This window comes from Balaenoptera musculus, chromosome 1, assembly GCF_009873245.2.
Source record: "Balaenoptera musculus isolate JJ_BM4_2016_0621 chromosome 1, mBalMus1.pri.v3, whole genome shotgun sequence".
Taxonomy (NCBI): Eukaryota; Metazoa; Chordata; class Mammalia; order Artiodactyla; family Balaenopteridae; genus Balaenoptera; species Balaenoptera musculus.
In genome coordinates, this window is record NC_045785.1 from 168,633,540 (window position 1) to 168,652,494 (window position 18,955).

An 18,955-nucleotide genomic window follows, 5' to 3' on the forward strand; every position below is an offset into this window, starting at 1 on the left:
ACAAAAAACAAGGCCCAAGTATAAGAGACAAGTATTTTGCAGTTCATTAGGAGTTAATGGAAAGGCTTCAGGAAGGGAGATCATGATTAAACAGTGTCAACTGCCATGAAAAAGTCATGAAAACAAGGCCACTGTTTCAAGGGGTTACAGGGTTAAAAGGAATCTTTCGTTTTTCTTTTAACATTTTATCCTAGCCAATAATAAGATATTCTAGTGCAGGATATAAAATGTCATTTAGGGCAAAAACAGAAAAGATAAAGCAACACAATGTCTAGTAGAGCAGGCAATTCAAAGACGATAGAGTGTAAAGAAGATAAGGAAAGAAACATTTATTGAAAAAGGTTGATGTAAAGTCAAATTCATGATAATGGGATAAAACGGTTTCTCATGGTTATTTAACCCTTTTTATCATTAACATTTAATATAACTATAGTAGATCTGTTTTTCAGTTTTAAATATACAGTTGACCCTTGAATAATGTGGGTGTTACGGGAGCCAACACCCCACACAGTCAAAGATCCATGTATAATTTTACAGTCAACCCCCCATATCTGCAGTTCCACATCCACGGATTCAACCAACTGGGGATTGTGTAGCACTGCAGAATGTATTTGTTGAAAACAATCTGAGTATAAGTGGACTCAGCCAGTTCAAATCCATGTTGTTCAAGGGTCAACTATGCTCTATTTAAATTATTGAAAACATTCTTCTGTCCTTCACCAGCAGCAATCAACAACTGCCTATCTTTGCAAAGGAGGGAGAAAAAATATAGGGTATACAGATATGCCTACTACTTCTTTTCACTAGTGTATTAGTTTGAGCTTACGCCTTACTTATAATTGTCATAAGAAATATAGAAGATAAGCAATCAAATTATCTGTCCTGAGTTTATGTTTTTTTAACTCTCCTGGTAACAATGCTAACATATAATACCTAGTCAAAAGGAAGATTAAATAATTTCTTTTTGGAGTTATTCAAAATCTCTGGGTTTTTTTTAACAGTTATATAAATAAAAGCATACTATGACACTAATAAGAACCATACATTAAATTAAAGGGACATGCTTTAAAATAACTAGTAGTTAACTTACTGCTAAGTTTTAAGTTATGTGCTGAAATTTGACGTCTATAAACATTTTTCTGTTGCCATTTTTTTAACTGCTTAAAAATGAAATTTACAGATACTTGGGTTGCCACTGGGATGCTGCATACTCATACAATATGTCATGAACTGCTAGACATTTTATGTTTAAAATGAAAAATGTGGGTAACACTTTATTTTAATGGTATATTAATTAGTTCCAAATTACAATGAAAATCCTATAGCAGTGAATAAAACATGACATCTACATGAATTTGAAATAAATTTATTATGATCAGCATTATCACAATGAATACTAAGTGAATTAATAATGATGAAAGACCAAAAGTATTACCAGGAATGTAATAAAACATCGAGAAAAAGCTGGAAGTTTCCAGTCACTTCATCATCAGCTAGAAGTATTATAACCCTGGATAACACTATGTGCATGTATGTAATTAGTGGCCAGAAAATAACTGACAATAAATAAAAATGAAAAAATGTGTGGTTAAGTATTTTTCCAGTAATATGCAAAAAATATGCATTTTACACATCAAAATACTATGCTTAGTCTGACCTTAGCTACTAAATAAATACTAGATTAAAAACCCAATACGCTTTCCTTTTCATTATCATATAACTTGTAGCTATTTTAGACATTAGGAATAAAATTCCGATAGTAGCTGTCCTGTGTTATAAGACATATTGATGTGTAAAATGATTACTTTTTTCCATATCATTTCACTATTAGGTCTTAAAGGATTTCAAGCTCCTTAAAGGCAGGAATTATGCTTATTTTCTACTTTGGGTTCTGATTATCATCCATGTTACTAATAAGAGGTCAATAACTACTTGATAATGAGAAATACGACATTTTAGAAGGTAGAAGCCATGTTTTGTTTTTCATTAATAGCTCTCGTTATTATTATTACTTCACAGTTCAATGAATCATGGGTTGCAAATACATAAGCATTAGATCATAAAGTAGGAATTATCATAGTTTGTCATGTAGATTTATACTGTTAGTGTACTTTTAAAATATTTCATATTTGCTTTTCTTCATCTTCCTTCTCACTTCTCTTCACTTCATTTCCTGAACAATTAAGTCCTAAAGAAATCAGCAGTGGGCAAGAAAAGCAAAGATCTGTGCTGGGAGGTGGGGGGATGGGGAGGACCCCATGGCTCAGCCTGGGTATAACAGCCTGTGCAGGGTAAGGTGGGCACCCACATGGGGGGGGGGCAACCCCTGGGGTAGGTTGTCCCAGTCTGAGTAAGGAGAGTATTCCCATGGAGAGGCCTGGCTTTAGGGTGTTGAGGAAAGGTAAAGAAAAGGTACACATGGGAGGGCAGCCAGACAGGGAATCAGAGCCCAAGAGTGATGAAAAGAGTACCCAGGTTGGCTGGGAGGTGATAGTTCAGCACAGAGAGGAAGACCCCACGCAGGGTGGAAAGTGGTATACCTAAAAGAAAAAGCAGCTGTGGTGACAGGAGTTTGATTACATACAGAGGGATTGGTCAAATAAGTGAATATATTAAAAATAAAAGAAAAGGGAAAAAAAATTAGAATGAACTCTGTAGTGCTGGATTTGAAATAGAGTTGTCAATGGATTTCAACATCTACATGGATGGATGAATGGATAGATAGATACATAGATAAAGTATAGATGTAAACTCTGTGCAAATGCATATATACACATATTTTCTAGCTCTGTCCACTTGAGAGGGCTTGAGAACAACAACACCCAATGGCACAGGCATCTACTAAAAGAAACAAGAGGTCCTTGAAGAAATGGATAACTCCAGGGCTGGGGCAGAAAAAGTAAAAGCTTAGCCTCAACTTTTTTGTGTCAGAAAGCAGGAGAGTATTACCATGATCAGGACACAGAAGGAAGCTTTTAGTGGCTTCCATTAGACAAATCTGGGACAATGCTAGCATGAAGATAAATAGAGCAATGGATTTTAACCCATTGACTAAAATAGGAACATATGAGCCCATAACGATATAAATAAGAAAATATTTAAATAAATTGAAAGTTAGAAGAGGGACAGCTTCAAATTACTTGCTTTTAAAAAACACCTGTTAGTTACAAAGGAAAAAAGAACATCATAGTGAAGAAGCCTAGCAGACATAACCTTAATGACATTATCCAAATGAACCCCACCAGTAATTGGACAAATCAAAATCATGCACTACCTGGTAGATGTATTGAAAAGATCAGAGCATTACTTCTGTGATATTTCTGCCGTACATACCCTGAATCTAATAGAGGAAAAATCAGACAAACTTAAATTGAGGGAAATTCCACAAAATAACTGATCTGTGTTCTTCAAAGGGGTCAAGGTCATGAAAATTGAAGAAAATTTGAGAAAATGCTCTATATTAAAAATAACTAAAGAGACAAAACAAACAACATTTTTTGCTATAAATAACATTATTGGGACAATTGGCAAAGTTTGGAGTCTGAAGATTAGATGGTGGAAATGTACAAATATTAATTTCTTGATTTTGATGGTTGAATTGTGGTTATATAGAAAATGTTCTCATATGGAAAAAGAATTTGCAAGGCATCAGATTGCAACCCATCCCCATTTGGTTTTTGAAAGAAGTATCTTCTGTTCTGTATTGCAACTTTTGTGTAAATTTGAGATCATATACACACACACACAAGAATGGCATCTCAATATTGTTTTAAATTCTTCAAACACTTTTCATAGCTTAAAATATATTATTTAAAGTAGACTTAAGAGTAAGGGAAATTATCATGCACAAAGAAAACCATCTTACAATGATAAAAATGTTAATTTATCATATCTATTAAGCAGATATGATCATTTTAAAGGCATATGCGCCTAATAATAAAGCTTCAAAATACATGAAGCAAAACCTGACAAAACTAAAAGGAGAAATAGACAAATCCACAATTATAGTTGGGAACTGCAACATGTCTCCCCTAATAATTGATAGGACAACTGTACAGGAAATCCATAACAATATAGAAAATGTGAATATTTGTCAACCAACTTGATCTAATTGATATTTATAGAATACTCTACCCAATAATATATATTTGGTATGTCTTCAAATTCATTGATCTTTTATTTGCAATATTTTAGTCTGATGTTTAGTCCATCTAGTGAATTATTTCTTTCAGATGCTGTGTTTTCTTAATCTCTAAAAGTCTCATTTGCTTCTTCTTTATATTCCATTTAACTTCTCATTATGCTCATATTTTACTTTAAGTCTTTAAATTCTGAATCGCTATTTAAAAATCCTTGTCTGCTAATTTTATTATCTTGTCTGTTTCTATTAACTGATTTTTCTCCTCCTTGTTACAGGTCTTAGTTTGCTACATTTTTCTCCTACTAGTAATTTATGAATAGATGCTGGATACTATGAAGGCTATGCTGTTGAGAATTTGGATTTTGTTCAGAAATTACCTCCAGGAATAAAGATGGGGTAATTGTCTGGATAATGTAATTTATTTCCTTTCTTTCAGAGATCCTAATCCTGCACTGTCTGTTGCATCAATGTCTAGAAATAAGTTTTCATATATTTTGTTCAGTCTTCTAATTTTTCATGGTAGGAGGGCAAGTTTTGTACCAGTTACATCTTCATGGACACTTATTTTATATATTTAATTTTATCTTTTCAAAACAAAATTGGGGGTAATTCCCTGGCAGTCCAGTGGTTGAGACTCAGCGCTTTCACTGTTGAGGGCCCGGGTTCAATCCCTGGTCAGGGAACTAAGATCCCGCAAGCTGTGTGGTGCAGCCAAAAAAATTAAAATTAATATTAAAAAAAAAATCAAAACAAATTTTTTGTCTTACAACAAATTTTTACCTATTTATTTCCTGTTTATTTCACAAATAATACATGAACATGCAAAGCTTAATATAAAAATAGAGAAAAAAAATTGATATAGAAAAATAGAGAAAAAAATTGATTCCATTTCAACCTACCTTATCCTCCAATTTTCAAAACCTAATCATTATTAACAGCTTGTTATATGATTCCAGACCCATATTTTTGTGTCTCTATGTATTTATACATAAAAATTTCATGCTAAATGTATTACATGCTTCCTATGACCTCTTTTTTTAACTTTGTCTCAGAGATTTTTACATCACTATCTATAAAATTTTTCACTCTTTTAAACTGCTACTTAATATTCCATCATGTGAATATGGCTTTATTTATTTAGCCAGATTACTTACAAATACATACAAGTCTCTTCTGTGTTTTTCCTCTTGGAAATAATGCTTTAATGAATGCCTTTACTCATAACCCCACATATAAAATACTCTGTGCACAAATTGTGTACATATTTCTATAGGGTAAGTAGATACAGTCATATGCATTTTGATGCTATTGTAAATTATATTATTTTTGTAGTTTCAAATTATAATTGCCCACTGCTATTATATTAAAAAAAATTGATTTTTGTGTATTGTGTATTGTATCCTGCAATCTTGCTAAATTCACTTTTTATTTCTAAATCATTTTGTTTGTAGGTGGTTTAGAGTTTTGTATGCATAAAATTGTGTTTTCAGTGAATAAAGACAATTTTATGGAGGTTCCTCAGAAAACTAAACATAGAATTACCATATGATCCAGCAATCCCACTTCTGGGAATATACCTGGACAAAACTATAATTCAAAAAGATACATGCACCCCTATGTTCACAGCTGCACTGTTCACAATAGCCAAAACATGGAAACAACCTAAATGTTCATCAACAGATGAATGGATAAAGAAGATGTGGTACATATATACAATGGAATACTACTCAGCCATAAAAAAGAATGAAATAATGCCATTTGCAGCAACATGGATGGACCTAGAGATTATCATACTAGGTGAAGTAAGTCAGAAAGAGAAAGACAAATACCATATAATATCACTTATATGTGGAATCTAAAATATGACACAAATGAACATATCTACAAAACAGAAACAGAGTCATAGACAGAGAACAGACTTATGATTGCCAAGGGGGAGGGGGGAGGGGGAGGGACGGACTGGGAGTTTGGGGTTGGTAGATGCAAACTATTACATTTAGAATGGATAAACAACAAGGTCCTAATGTACAGCACAGGGAACTAAATTCAATATCCTGTGATAAAACAAAATGGAAAAGAATATTAAAAAAAGAATGTCTATATGTGTGTAACTGAGTCACTTTGCTGTACAGCAGATGGGCACAACATTGTAAACCAACTCTACTTCAATAAAAAAAAGACAATTGTAGTTCTTCCTGTGCAATTTTAAGCCCTTTTATTTATTTATTATGCAAAATTTAAAATTAGTAAGGAAAGTGTGGATAGTTCAATAAATGGTGTTGAGACAACTGTATTTCTATAGAAAAAAATTAAGTTATTATCTCACACAATACATGCATAGAAATATAACTGCATAAAGAGTGAAGGAAAAATGTAATAAAACTTTTAAATATTATCAGTAAATACAGATAATTTTCTTATAATCATGGGCTGGAAAAGACTACTCAAAAATAGGCTAAAATTCCCAAAAGCCAGAGAAATAGATTGACTAATTTGACTACATAGAAAACTGAAAGATAGTATGGTAGACATTACCATAAACCTAAAATATATGTATTGGCTTTGGAAGTAGGTGATGGGGCAGCCACTGGAGGAGTTCTTAAGGCCACTAAAGAGACAATTTAGGCTAGAAGAGTGGAGAGGTAACAGATTAGAAGCTAGATAAAGAAGTACCTGCATTATGTATTAGTGACACAATTAGCAGGACTGTTGCCTGTAACTGCTTGTTGATTGAAAATGTACTAATGATTTTTTGAACCTGCACAAAGATGTCTAGGAAGAATACTGAAAGTGCCAATTGGATTCTCTTAACTGCGTAGAATAAGGGGTATCTCATAAATCTTAGTATCACAATGCTTATCTAAATTTAACCATAAATACTACATACAAGTATAATTGCTTATCATTGTTTCCGTTACTTCTTTTGTTCTTCCCCTATCCTCAAATCCTTGTTATGATTTAATTTTCATTTGATTACACAGAGTACTTTCTAGAGAACATTTCCTCAGGTTGGGTACATGGATGATGTAACTCTGAGTCTTTACATGTCTAAAAATATCTCATCAAAAAAATGAGTAAGGTCCTTGCTAGGTTTAGGATTTTTAGTTGTTACCTTGAATAATCGATAATTATTGTCCTTTTCTAGGTCTCTGTGTTGCATATGAGCCATCCAATGCTGGACTCTTTCCTTAGCAAATCACTTTTCTCTTTTCTATCTATATTAGAAGCTTGTAAAATTTTTTCTGTATCCTTGGATAGATAATATCTAAGAAGTATGTCTTCCAAAAGAAAATCCTGTCTAGGACTCAGACAGTCCTTTCAATTCAAAGCCATACTCATTCTTCAGTTTAGGAACATTTTCTGCTAGTATTTCTTTATTATTAATCTATCTCCTTCCCATTCCTACTCCATATTCTGCAGTGACTATTATTCATATAATAAGTCCCATAGATATGTCTACCACATTGCTTTCCTGAAACATTTACATTTCAGTTATGATTATCCTATTTTTTAATTGATTTATTACATTTTTAAGCTGAAAAGAATTTTAATTGGTTCCAGTAATTGTTTTTTCTCTAATTTTACTTCTGTAAAAGTTCTTATTATATTTTTACTAAAGTTTACATCCGTGTCCTCCATTAGTTCTAACTCCACAGTAGCCACCTATTCTGGATTCTTAGCTTAATCTCCTTCCTCCAAACTAAAGTTCCCTTGAATGGCTTATGAATTTTCTTTGCCTATTTATGTTGATAGATATTCAATTGCTTGATATCTAGGCAGGACTGCCTGCTCAGGTCACTAGGGCAGTAGCGTACTGACAGGCGGTAAAAGTTACTGTAAAAACGTTTTCTGTTCAATGATCCAGCAGTGAACATGTTGGGGAACTGAGATCTCTCTTTTGGTGCCTGAGGCATAGGTATTCCTTAGACCAATTCCAGGTCAGGAGGATTCCAGAGCTTCCATGGTCAAAGAAAAGAAGCCATTCATTCTCAGAAGTGATTCTTCAAGCTTTTGGTAGCTGATTTTGGAGACATACCAGAGGTCCTACTAGTATCTGCATAATCTGTGGACTCTACCAGATGCAGGCTTCTTTCTAAGCAGTGGGGTTCTTGGTCCTTATAGCTGTATTTCCCTTATTTTGAAAACTGAGTTGTCTAAACACAGATGTGCAAGGGAGAAAAGAATAAGAGCTGCTGGCTTAGACTCCCATCTCTCCTTCTTCCTACTGAATTTTTGTTTTCTAGAAATTCTTCAGAATTACTGGTCTACTAATTGCATGCTTTTTTGTTCTTAAAATTTTGTAGATTTAGTCTTTAAAAATTTTTTTACACTTAACTATTTTGAATGGAATCAAAGGAGAAGTATACATAAATGCTTAGTATGTCTTCTGATCTAATTCCTCATCTAGTTATTGCTGGTACCAAGAAGAGTTACTGATTTTTCTAAATTTACCTTGTAATCAGACATTTTATCAAATTCATTTTATTTCTAAGAGTTTTTTAAGTAGATTACCTTGCATTTTCTCAGCTTTATAATTTCATGGTCTGTAACCAACCTTTACTTCTTCCCTTCTAATATTTATTAATAAATATTTAGGGTTTTTTTCTTTTATTACAGTATTGGCTGCAATTTCCAGAAAAAGGTTCCAAATAGTAGAGTTAATGTGTATTTTTCTCTTGTTTTTGAATTAAATGGAACTATCGATATTGTATTTCATCAACACACATGATGTTGGCTATTGGTTTTAGAAACATATTCTTTATTATAAGCACATTTCCCTTTATTTCTCATTTATAAAGATTTTTTAACTTGAGAGTTTTATCTGAATGATGGTTACACGGGTATACACATACGTAAAAATTATTAAGCCGTACACTTATAGTTTATGTACTTCATTAAATGTACATAATATATCAAAATTTTTAAAACTTTTATAAATAAAAGAAAAATACTCATAAATAAATAAATTTATCAACTGCCTTTCTTATATCCACTGAGTTGATCATATGCATTTTATTCTTTTCCCTCCTGTTGTGATTTCCTTTAATATTATGATTTTACTGGGTGCTAACTAATGTGACCAAAAATCATTTAATTTTCTTAGTTGATATCTCAATAGGCATTATTGCCTCGTTTACAGATGAGAAAGCTGATATTTAAAGTGTTTAAGTAAGGTAAGAGTATAAATTTAAGAGCTTAAGTTTAAGCCTAAAGTAACACAGAATTAGGATTTCAACTGTTCCTACACTCTGGCATAAATCATCTTTGTATGCTTGGCAGAAGCCTTGCTAAATTTTACTGGTCAGAATTGAGTCCCACTGAACAGAAAAATCAGCAACTAATTAGAATCAGAGGAAGAGACTCGTGTCTATCCGACTAAGTGCTATTTACAATTTTTAGGTTACTAGGACCAAGATGATTGTCCAAAGTCAAGGACATCAAACCAACTAATTAGACTAAGAATACAGTCAGGAACCTTTGACTGTATTGGAGTTAGAAACAAATTGATTATGTTTATGGGAATAATGGATTCCAGAATCAGGCCAACTTAAGGAACATTATACTTTAGGTTGACAAAAGGTAATGAAATCCAGGTAAATCACTGGTCTTGTAGTGGAGAGTACTTGCCATACCAGGTGCTTCCCTTTCCTCAACTTGACCTTAGAAAGGCAGGTTAGACCTTATGTATTTGATGTACCTAATTCCATGCAGGGACTTGACTTAAAGTCCCCATACTCCAAGCATAAGGTTTGGACTGAGATGGATCAAACTTCATTAGATCTTTGATCTTTTTGAACAAGTAACTTACACTTTTAAGATCTCATTTTCCTCCGTTGTAAAGTAGGAATAATAAAAATCACTTCATATGATTACTGTGAAAGTCAAAATAAAATAATATTTGTGAAAGCACTTAACAGAGTTCTCAGCACACACCAGCTATTCAATTGCATTTATTTCTCTTTCTACTCCCTTCTCTCTATCCTCACGCACTCCCCATGCCCCGCTTCAGAGGGTAAGGGATCTGGAAATTTGAGTTAGCCACTCAGTCTCTACAGTGTCTCTGTAGAACTTCTAGCCCTCTTCCTGAGCACCTGCTTTCTCAATATTCCCCTACACATACCCTTCAGCTAAGTTAATTAAAAGAGATTTTGACATATATTAGGTTAATTTCTGCTTATATACCTTTAGAAAACTATATATGGTTTAAAATGATTGCAAATCTTATTTATTTTTCTCATAAAGGCAGATTTGACTTAAATTTTCTTAACAAGCAAAACAGGCCACAAAGAGTTAAACTAATAAACGATGGAATTGGAGGAGGAAAGCAGAAAAAAGAAAACAAAATCAAAATGCTCTACCAATTTCAAAATAAGTTCGGAGTTTTCTTCATTATTTATTTTTAAAGACAGAAGTCAGATCAAGTCACTCCTCTATTGAAAATCCCCTATGACTTCCTATCTTAATCAGAGTAGAATCCAATATACTTACTATGGCTTAAAGGCCCCGAATGATCTGGCTTCCAACCATGTCCTGCAACACATTCATGGAGGCTTCTGACAACAGGGCCATAGCACTTGATGTTACAGCTCCTGAAGGCTCATCCCTGAGATCCCTATCTAGTAGGCCTACTCATCCACTGTCATTAGGACTCTGTTCAAATATTACCTGATTGGAGAAGCATCCTCAGACCACTCTATTTAAAACAGGATGTTTGTTCACGCTTTGCTCACCCTACCTTGCTTTATTCTTTTTGGTTACAATCACCCCAAGACAAAATATTATATGTAAGTTTATTTATGTTCTGTCTCCCTCATGACTCTTTTGTTCACTGCTGTATCCTCAATACTTAGAACAGTCCTTAGCACATAATAGGTGCTCCATCCATATTTAATTAATCAGTGAATATTTAATTCATAAATACAGTATTGAGAATCTAAGTAGAGTGCATTAAGTTCTCATAAGAAATGTTAGAAATAAGTTCCCTTCTGAATAATATTAAAATCTAAAAACAAAAACAAAAACACAGCTTCTACATGAGAAGGCATGACAGAGAGGGACAAGAATTAAAAAGTAGCTTAACATAGGGTGAACATGTAAAATGCCTTTATATCAATATGTATATGTAGAAATGAATCACTTTGCTGTACACCTGAAACTACAAAACATTGTAAATCAATTATACTCCAATATAAAATAAAAAATTAAATTAAAAAAAAAGAAACAAACTTAACCCATCACAAACTTCCTGGGTTCTAATTATTTAAAACCCTAAAATGTGCTGTTTGTGAAGAGAAATATATAAAAACGATATGATTAACTCAGATCAGATAAAAGAGGATCAATATTAATATTACAAGTTGTATGTTACTGCATTAAATCTGTTTAAAGAAATAATAAAAATAATTTTAAAAAATTGCAAGTAGGATTCAAAGGTGAAACATTTTGCACATTCAAAAAAGACCAATATATAGCCAATAATGAAGAGACACACACCAGTACACATATAAAAGCTAAATAACATGACATAAAAGGATACCACACAGTGGAAACTCAGTGGAATTCAGTGGAAGAGGGGCATTTTGAACTCATTCCTATTAGCGTTTGACAGATCAACTAGATGAAATTTAAATAAGGATATGGGGAAAATGAAAAATATGATTAATGAACATATACCAAATTCTTCTTTCCACAAATAGGATAGTATAAATGACCAGTAAGTCACAAAGAAATCTCAGTAATTCAGAAGAATAGAAATGAAACTAGGAAGTAATAGTGAAAATTTAAAAAAAAAAAAGGCCAATACTTAGTCAAATAACAACTGTGTATTATCTTTGTGCCATCCTGTAACATCCTAGACACAATATTCAGTCTCTTTGATGAGTAGACCACCAAACATGAGTGCCCACCAAACATTTCTTGTGGGAGCAACTTCCCCAAGGGCTTGGACAGGTTTGATAATGCACAACTCTACCCATGCCCCTGGCTTTCTTATCACATCAGCTACCACCATATTTGCTTTTCACTTCTTGGAGTTCCAAACCTTTCCCCTATGTTAGGCAGAGAAGCTTCTCTCTTCCTGGGTGGACACCCAGGTCCTGGAGGATTCAGGTGCTAATCTAAGCACTTAGTCATAGTATATTTTTCCCAGCAAAGTCATGTTTCAACTTCAGAGGCAATCTGGTGCCAGCTGTTAGGTAGAAACATTTTTGCCACTGCCTTGTTACCAACATAGAAGACATTAAAACAAACCAAGAAGAATTAAAATTGTTTCTTCCAACTCTGGTGCCTACATGCTAATGGAGTTGAAATGGTATGCTCATGCCATTTGGATTTCTGGATCTTGGTGCTTCCTGTGAGTTAATTCATCAAAACCAGTGTAGTGGGAAGAAAATCTTGTCTAGTATGGTAGTGAAGAGCATAGGCCTTAGAGTTGGGTTTTTTGGTTTTGAGACTTAGTAGTTGTATGACCTCATACAAATTATCAATCCACCTGAACCTCATTTTCTTTGTCTCATGTAAAGAAGGAATAAATATATAACTTGTATGGATGTTCACAAATTAAACGATAGGCCCATGCACCATTTTTTTTTCTTACAAAGTCTCCCTTTTTATGCAAAATGGGGCCTGACAGGAACTCTTGTGAGAAATGCAGATTTGCTGGCCATAACTGAGACCCACTGAATCAGAATTTGCATTTTACCAAGACCCTCAGGTGATGTACACTGAAGTTTACAAAAGAACTAATCTAGTCAATAACAGATGAGAAATGACAACAATTTCTTAAGGAAATTGCCCGTTTATTTTTTCATATACTAACATTTTATATGGTTTTTGCTCCTATGCTAATCAATACCCTTTTTTTTTAAAACTAGGCAAACAGAAATTTTGATTCCTTCGTGATCTTTAGAGACTTTCCTTCATACTGAAAATATTAATAATAATAATAAATGAAATGGAAGGAATGCCAGCCTATTCTCATCATGGCCTTTGTAGAGCCCTAGTTTTTTCTCCAAACCACCTCCAGCTTTGGGAAAATGTGCCCATTGTCAAAAGTCAGGAGATGGGGACAAAGATTAACACTGAAATCTTTAGAAAAAAATTATGTCTGTTTGCAGTTGCATGACACTTCACCAAGCTTTTCTACAGCACTGTTCTCAAGCTCTAAAAATATAGATTAATACATTAACTTGTAAAGTTGTGAAAACCAAATGAATATTGTATGGAAAAGTTCCTAATGCAATGCCCAGCATATAATCGGCGCTCAAGAAACGTTAGGCATTTCCCTTCCTGTTCATGCTTACTCTGTTGTAAATATCTTTTAAGTGCCTATATTCCATATTAGGCTGTGAACATCAGAGGGATGGAATTTATTTCTTTTAGATATCTATGTCATAAATACAGGACCTTCCACATAATTTATCTATAATTATGGATAATACATAATTTCGGTCTGTAGCTATTTTTCATACATTTATGTAAACCAGGACCAATGATTGATTGAAAGATTCATTTATGGAATTATTAGACAAGTAATTATTGTGCAGCTAAGAGGGATGATACTTATATATCTCATATATTATCTCACAACAGAATGTAAAATTAAATTGTGATCAAGTGCTGTAAAAGGTACACGGTGCTCTAAGAATACAGTAGGTGAGAAAACTGTTAGAATAAGAAGAGCTCAGCAAGATTCTGTCTTCTTGGCATATTTTCCATTGGTCTAGCATGTCACTATCTTCTACTATGGTCTGATTTACTTTTTTTGGATTTTTTTCTTAAGTTGGAAAACCTCCTGAGGCACTGCTTCCAGAAGGCCAGTGTTCAAATGAACCTCTAGTGAGAAGATTAGGTATAGAGAGATGGATAAGGCCGCTAGTGTCTTCCTTAGCCCTCTTCTATTAATTAACATATTGGTACTGATTAGCCTGTCAGAATAGTTTAGATACTGTCACTTGGGAAGACAATTGAGTCACAGAACAGTTGAGTTCAGTGATATTTGTGACATAATGGAGGTTCAAATCCCCAGGTAGATGGGGGATACTCTGAGCTCACCCAGCTAAGGAGGCTGGGCGACCCCAGTCAGGCCATTAATCCTTCTACAAGGAGGACACAGGTTTCATCACATTGCGGAGTGATGATGTCAAAGGAAAACACTTCATTTTACAATTTTATTTACACTGGAATTTTTAAAATCATCTCCAGCTTATAACCATGGCCCCCTGTATCTATAATCCCCCTGTATGCTAACACTACTTTTAAATTTGCGATTCTGTTTGCAGCCCACAAATGACGAAGAGAAGTGGGTGGTACTCAGCGAGTTAGGGAATTTGCTCATAGGAAGCTCCTGTTGAGGAATAACGGGCTGGGGATGAAGCCAGGCCTTTTTGCGCTCCCCCAGTTGATGCCCTACCTGTTCCTGTAGTAGTACTGATGTGCTACACTCGTCGACCGAGCTTGCAGCCGGGCTAACGTGGCCATAGCCTCAGCGCGCCAGCTGCACCACTGGAGTTACTCTCGGTCTCCTAGGCAACCGGGCTAAACCATTCCGCTGGTCCCGGGGGTTCAACTTTTCGTTGACTTTACATTTTTCTCCCTCACACTGTTTCAGTTTCCGGAAGACTAGAAAGAAAAATTAAGAAATTTTGCTTATGAAAAATTTCAAGTTATTGGCTTCTATATCTTCTGCGAGCAAAAGGAGGAGATTCTCGGAGAAGGAAGCTGGGGTGGGGGCGGGGAGGAGAGCTAATGGTTGCTCCTGGCATCCGGTTTCCGCCGCCAGTCGGCTTCCGGAAGCTCAGCTCAAAATGCTGAACTGCCTCTGGGAAGCCGCTGGTGCTGTGGTAGTTGGAGTCTGTTCTCGGGCCTGAGCCTCGAGGCCAGGCTCCTGGGTGTCGTTAATGTTCGGGGCCGCCGGGCGCCAACCGATCGGAGCTCCAGCCGCCGGGAACAGCTGGTGAGGCTGGCGGCCCAGGGGATGGGAGATCTGGAAAGGGTGTGATGGCCGGAGGCCGCTGGACCTGGAATGGAAGGGGGAGGGAGTTGTGATGGATGATCTGAAGACCTTTAGGCCTTGCTCTCACTCGTGCCTGGGATTGACGCAGTTTGAGGAAGGCGTTGAGGTGTGTGCTAAAGATTTGCGAAGGAATACAGTTAATGCTTGCTGATGGCTTGTCTACCACGCCACAATAATTTTGGCGTGAACCTTTCTGTACTCCAGGAACAATTCATTTCCTCATTGATTGTTGACAAGACGAGGGTGCAGAAGAATGTATCTTAATATAGGCCTTATTTCCTCATTTGCCTTTTTAAATTTACTAGATTATCCCAGGTGTTTTGAAAGATCAAATCCCAGAAATCTAGACTCCTGGAAGTTTAGTAGTGGAGGAGACTTCGCCTTCCTACCCCGGGTTTTTGGAGTAGGAGTAACCTACCAGTTTCTGCCCCTTGAACGTTCCATTCTAGTTCAAATAAGATGTGCATGGGGTGTCCCCTGAGAACATGTAAATGTCAGGATTAAATTTGGGGTTCGACTACAGTATCATACCACCAACGCCACTTTAGAATAATAAACTGCTTTGACTTGTCAGAGTGCTTTCACAAATACACACACTTTATCTTCATGACAGCCCTATGCTAAGAGATTATCAGAGGCACAGAATAGTTAAGTGACTTGTCCAGTGTTGCCATGCATCCTTTAGTCCTAGAGCTAGAAGCTGGGTTTTGGATTTCTAGTTGAAAGCTCTGTAATTCCGGTCTTGTTTTTCTCCCAAACCCTTTTCCTCCAAGTCTACCTAAGACTAACAGTGAAAGAAGCAAAATTTCCACTGACTATTCTCAAACATAAAGTGTTGAACAACAGGTGAAATGCAGCTGTAATATGTCTGTCCATTCCTAGATCTGCAGCAAATGAGAATGTGGGGGATTCTAGTAGTCTGTGGTCTGAAGAATTTCTTTTGCATCACCTATCACTGAAAAGTTAAAAGAATATCTTGCCTAAAATGTTTTGAATGAGATCATATCATTCTGTAGTTCATTTTATAATGAATATAGACTTGTTTATGCTCCTTTTTAAAAAATTGTTTTAGTTGAAATATAGTTGATTTACAGTATTGTATTAGTTCAGGTGTCCAGCATTGTGATTCAGTATTTTTACAGATTATACTCCATTGAAAGTTACTACAAGATAATGCGGAGGGGCAAATTAGGGGCATGGGCTGAAGACATACAAACAACTATGTATAAAATAGATAAGCAACAAGGATATACTGTATAGCACAGGGAACTATAGCCATTATCTTGGTTATGCTCCTTTTAAATGCTCACATTTTCCTGTGAGAAAAATAGCATTTTTTTTTAAATGAGCCTTTTTTTTGTTAAATGTTGAAGCAGTTAGCATAAAATAAAACACATAGTTCTTAAGTGTTTAGTATTTTTAGTTTTGGCAGTTGTATACACTGTGTAACCACAACACAAAACAAGATATGGGACATTTCCATCACTTCAGGGTTCCCTCTCCAGGGTACCTTTCTTAATGTTTCACCATTAAGCATCTCTTTAAGACGGGGGTGGGGGGGGGAGACAAAATGTGTTCTGTAGACTGGTCTACTCTTGTTATAGTGATGCTGATTTGTGCAATAAATGACTATCTAATTTAAAAGTATGACTTTTTCACCTCCTTTCTCACCCTTCCACCTTCCACCCAATTCATGGTTAGGTACCTCTTTATAATATAGAGAAACCCTCTTTTAGTTCTCTATTTTACTTGACATGGAATTCATCCTTTCTTATAGCACCAGAGTATAACATAGTGCCTGGCATGTTATCAGCGTTTTTGAATGGAATTCTTAAATCATGCCTGATTTGACAGAATGAGTGTGTTCCAGAAATTTGGATCCCTTTTTTCTAGTTCATCTGGGCAACCATCACTTTATTCAAAATTTCGTAATGGAATTGTCTTTTTCATTCATTGATCATACATTTGCTGTACTATGCCTGTGCGTTTTATGCCAGTGACGAAATATCAGTGCCACTAAGGATGCTACTACTAAGCCGTTATTTGGTGCCGGGTTTTAAGTACATGTATCATCTCTTGTAGATTTTTTGAGGTAGGTGCTATTATTTTTTGCATTTTAGAGGTGGTGAGACAGGAGCAAATGTAGTTTAAATATATACCCAAGTATCATATTTGCAGTATGATTCCAGTATATCTAAAAGAAAAAAATTCTTAACTATCCTAGCATACTGCCTATGTGTCCGAATGAGCTACCATATCACAAGGAGTATATAAACCGGAAGGTATATGCCCAGATTCGTTAACCAGGCTAGAATTCCTGATGTATCTAACTCCCATCTTGAGTTCAACTTTTTCTCCAATGTCCAGGCTGGTTTTTCAATTTTCAGGCACCACATGGGTAAATGTAGATGATTCCTCTCTTTCTTAATAATTTGTTGAAAGGAAGAACTGATATATTATTTTATAATTTAAAAGCCTAAGGAAGAAAAGTTTTATACAATTAAATAATAAAAGTTCTATGTTTTTTTTGTGTGTCAGGAAATATATGTTTTTTTGTGCAAGTTATTATAAATAGTTCATATTATATTTTTATAAAATCTTTGTAGCTGGGAATGTCTATCTTCTCTTCCTGCCACCTCATTCACATACAATTTTGAAAGTAGGGTCCAAAAAGTATCTATTTTGGTACTTAAAATGTTAACCTGCCTTTTAAAATTTGATTCATTTAATGGACAGGTCACATTTAGAATTTTGACACACTTTATTACTTTTTACTTTATTAGTGATTTATATTTAAAGTCAATTTCTGAGGTTTTTTTTTTTTTGAAAGATTTTGAAGGTTGAACTAAACAGATTTTTTAAAATTAGTTCTTGATAATGAAACTATTGAATCATTATTGATCTACTGAGCTATAGTATCTATTTATTTCACTTTATGTGGCTTTGCTTTAAAAAAAAACCCATTACAAATAAACTTGATTCTGGACATTTTCTTCTATCATTTCATTTCTATTTGCTATTTTAATTTTCTTTAGGTCTGGAAAACTGCATAGTGAAAATGTGCTTTTTAAATAACTGCTTTTTTTTTTTTTGGCCTTTTGTCTTGAACTCAGTTTCATACTGTCAGGTTTGTCTAAGTCAGGTTTCTGTAATTTGAAATCTGGATTGTTAAAATTTTCAGTCAAGTCATATATTTCCTTTGTTATTTGTTCATTCAGCAGACTTTTTTTAAAACATCTGTTATGTGTCAAGCATTATGCTAGGTACTTGTAATTAATATTCAGTTGTCTTCATTCTCATTCCTATTCTAGGAGTTCAGAATATATTCAAAAATATTGAGTATTCACCATGTATGAGCAATGCATGAGACTCATTTCCTAAATATTAGAAGGTCGCCTAGATGCACTTTAATATATTCTTGTTAACAAGAATTGTTATGAATTATTTTTTAGGCTTTACATTATTTTTGTTTGTTTTAGACTTTGACTTTATTTCCTTAGGCAGTTTTTTATTCAATAGTTTACTTTTTGAAAGTGTTTACAGTATAAGGAAAGAAGTTTGAATGACTCTTGAAGTCGTTAAATGAAGAAAAAAAATCAAAAGAATGATCTTCAAATTTAAATAATGAATGAGCTGCCTTATTAGATCACTATTTGGAAAGTAGAATTAGAAAATCAGTGTTTGGAAAGTAGAATTCGATTTTTTTTTGGTAAAGCCATGTATGATCTGCTTTTTGTCACGTTGCTAGGGTAAGGAGGAAAGAAAGCTTTCTAGGGGTTCCCGTGGTGACAGAAGTGACA

General features: G+C 34.6%; 2 protein-coding genes across 7 annotated transcripts in view; one reads left to right on the forward strand and one right to left on the reverse strand.

Moving 5' to 3' along the window:
- SPATA17 (spermatogenesis associated 17) overlaps nt 1-14,644 on the reverse strand; it is a 191,531-nt gene extending 176,887 nt beyond the window's left edge. The window contains exon 1 of the mRNA XM_036865026.1: nt 14,553-14,644. Coding sequence (XP_036720921.1) covers nt 14,553-14,620 — 68 coding nt within the window. The 5' untranslated portion in view covers nt 14,621-14,644. The remainder of the gene's footprint in view (nt 1-14,552) is intronic.
- Nucleotides 14,645-14,913: 269 nt separating this feature from the next.
- The window catches only part of GPATCH2 (G-patch domain containing 2), a 169,716-nt gene continuing 165,674 nt past the window's right edge, over nt 14,914-18,955 (forward strand). For 3 of the 6 annotated variants that reach the window (XM_036865869.1, XM_036865879.1, XM_036865873.1), the window contains exon 1: nt 14,942-15,095. In XM_036865869.1, coding sequence (XP_036721764.1) covers nt 15,040-15,095 — 56 coding nt within the window. In that variant the 5' untranslated portion in view covers nt 14,942-15,039. Of the gene's footprint in view, nt 15,096-15,129; nt 15,262-18,955 lie in introns of those variants that run through there. The other 3 variants (XM_036865887.1, XM_036865843.1, XM_036865852.1) reach the window with 3 other exon arrangements.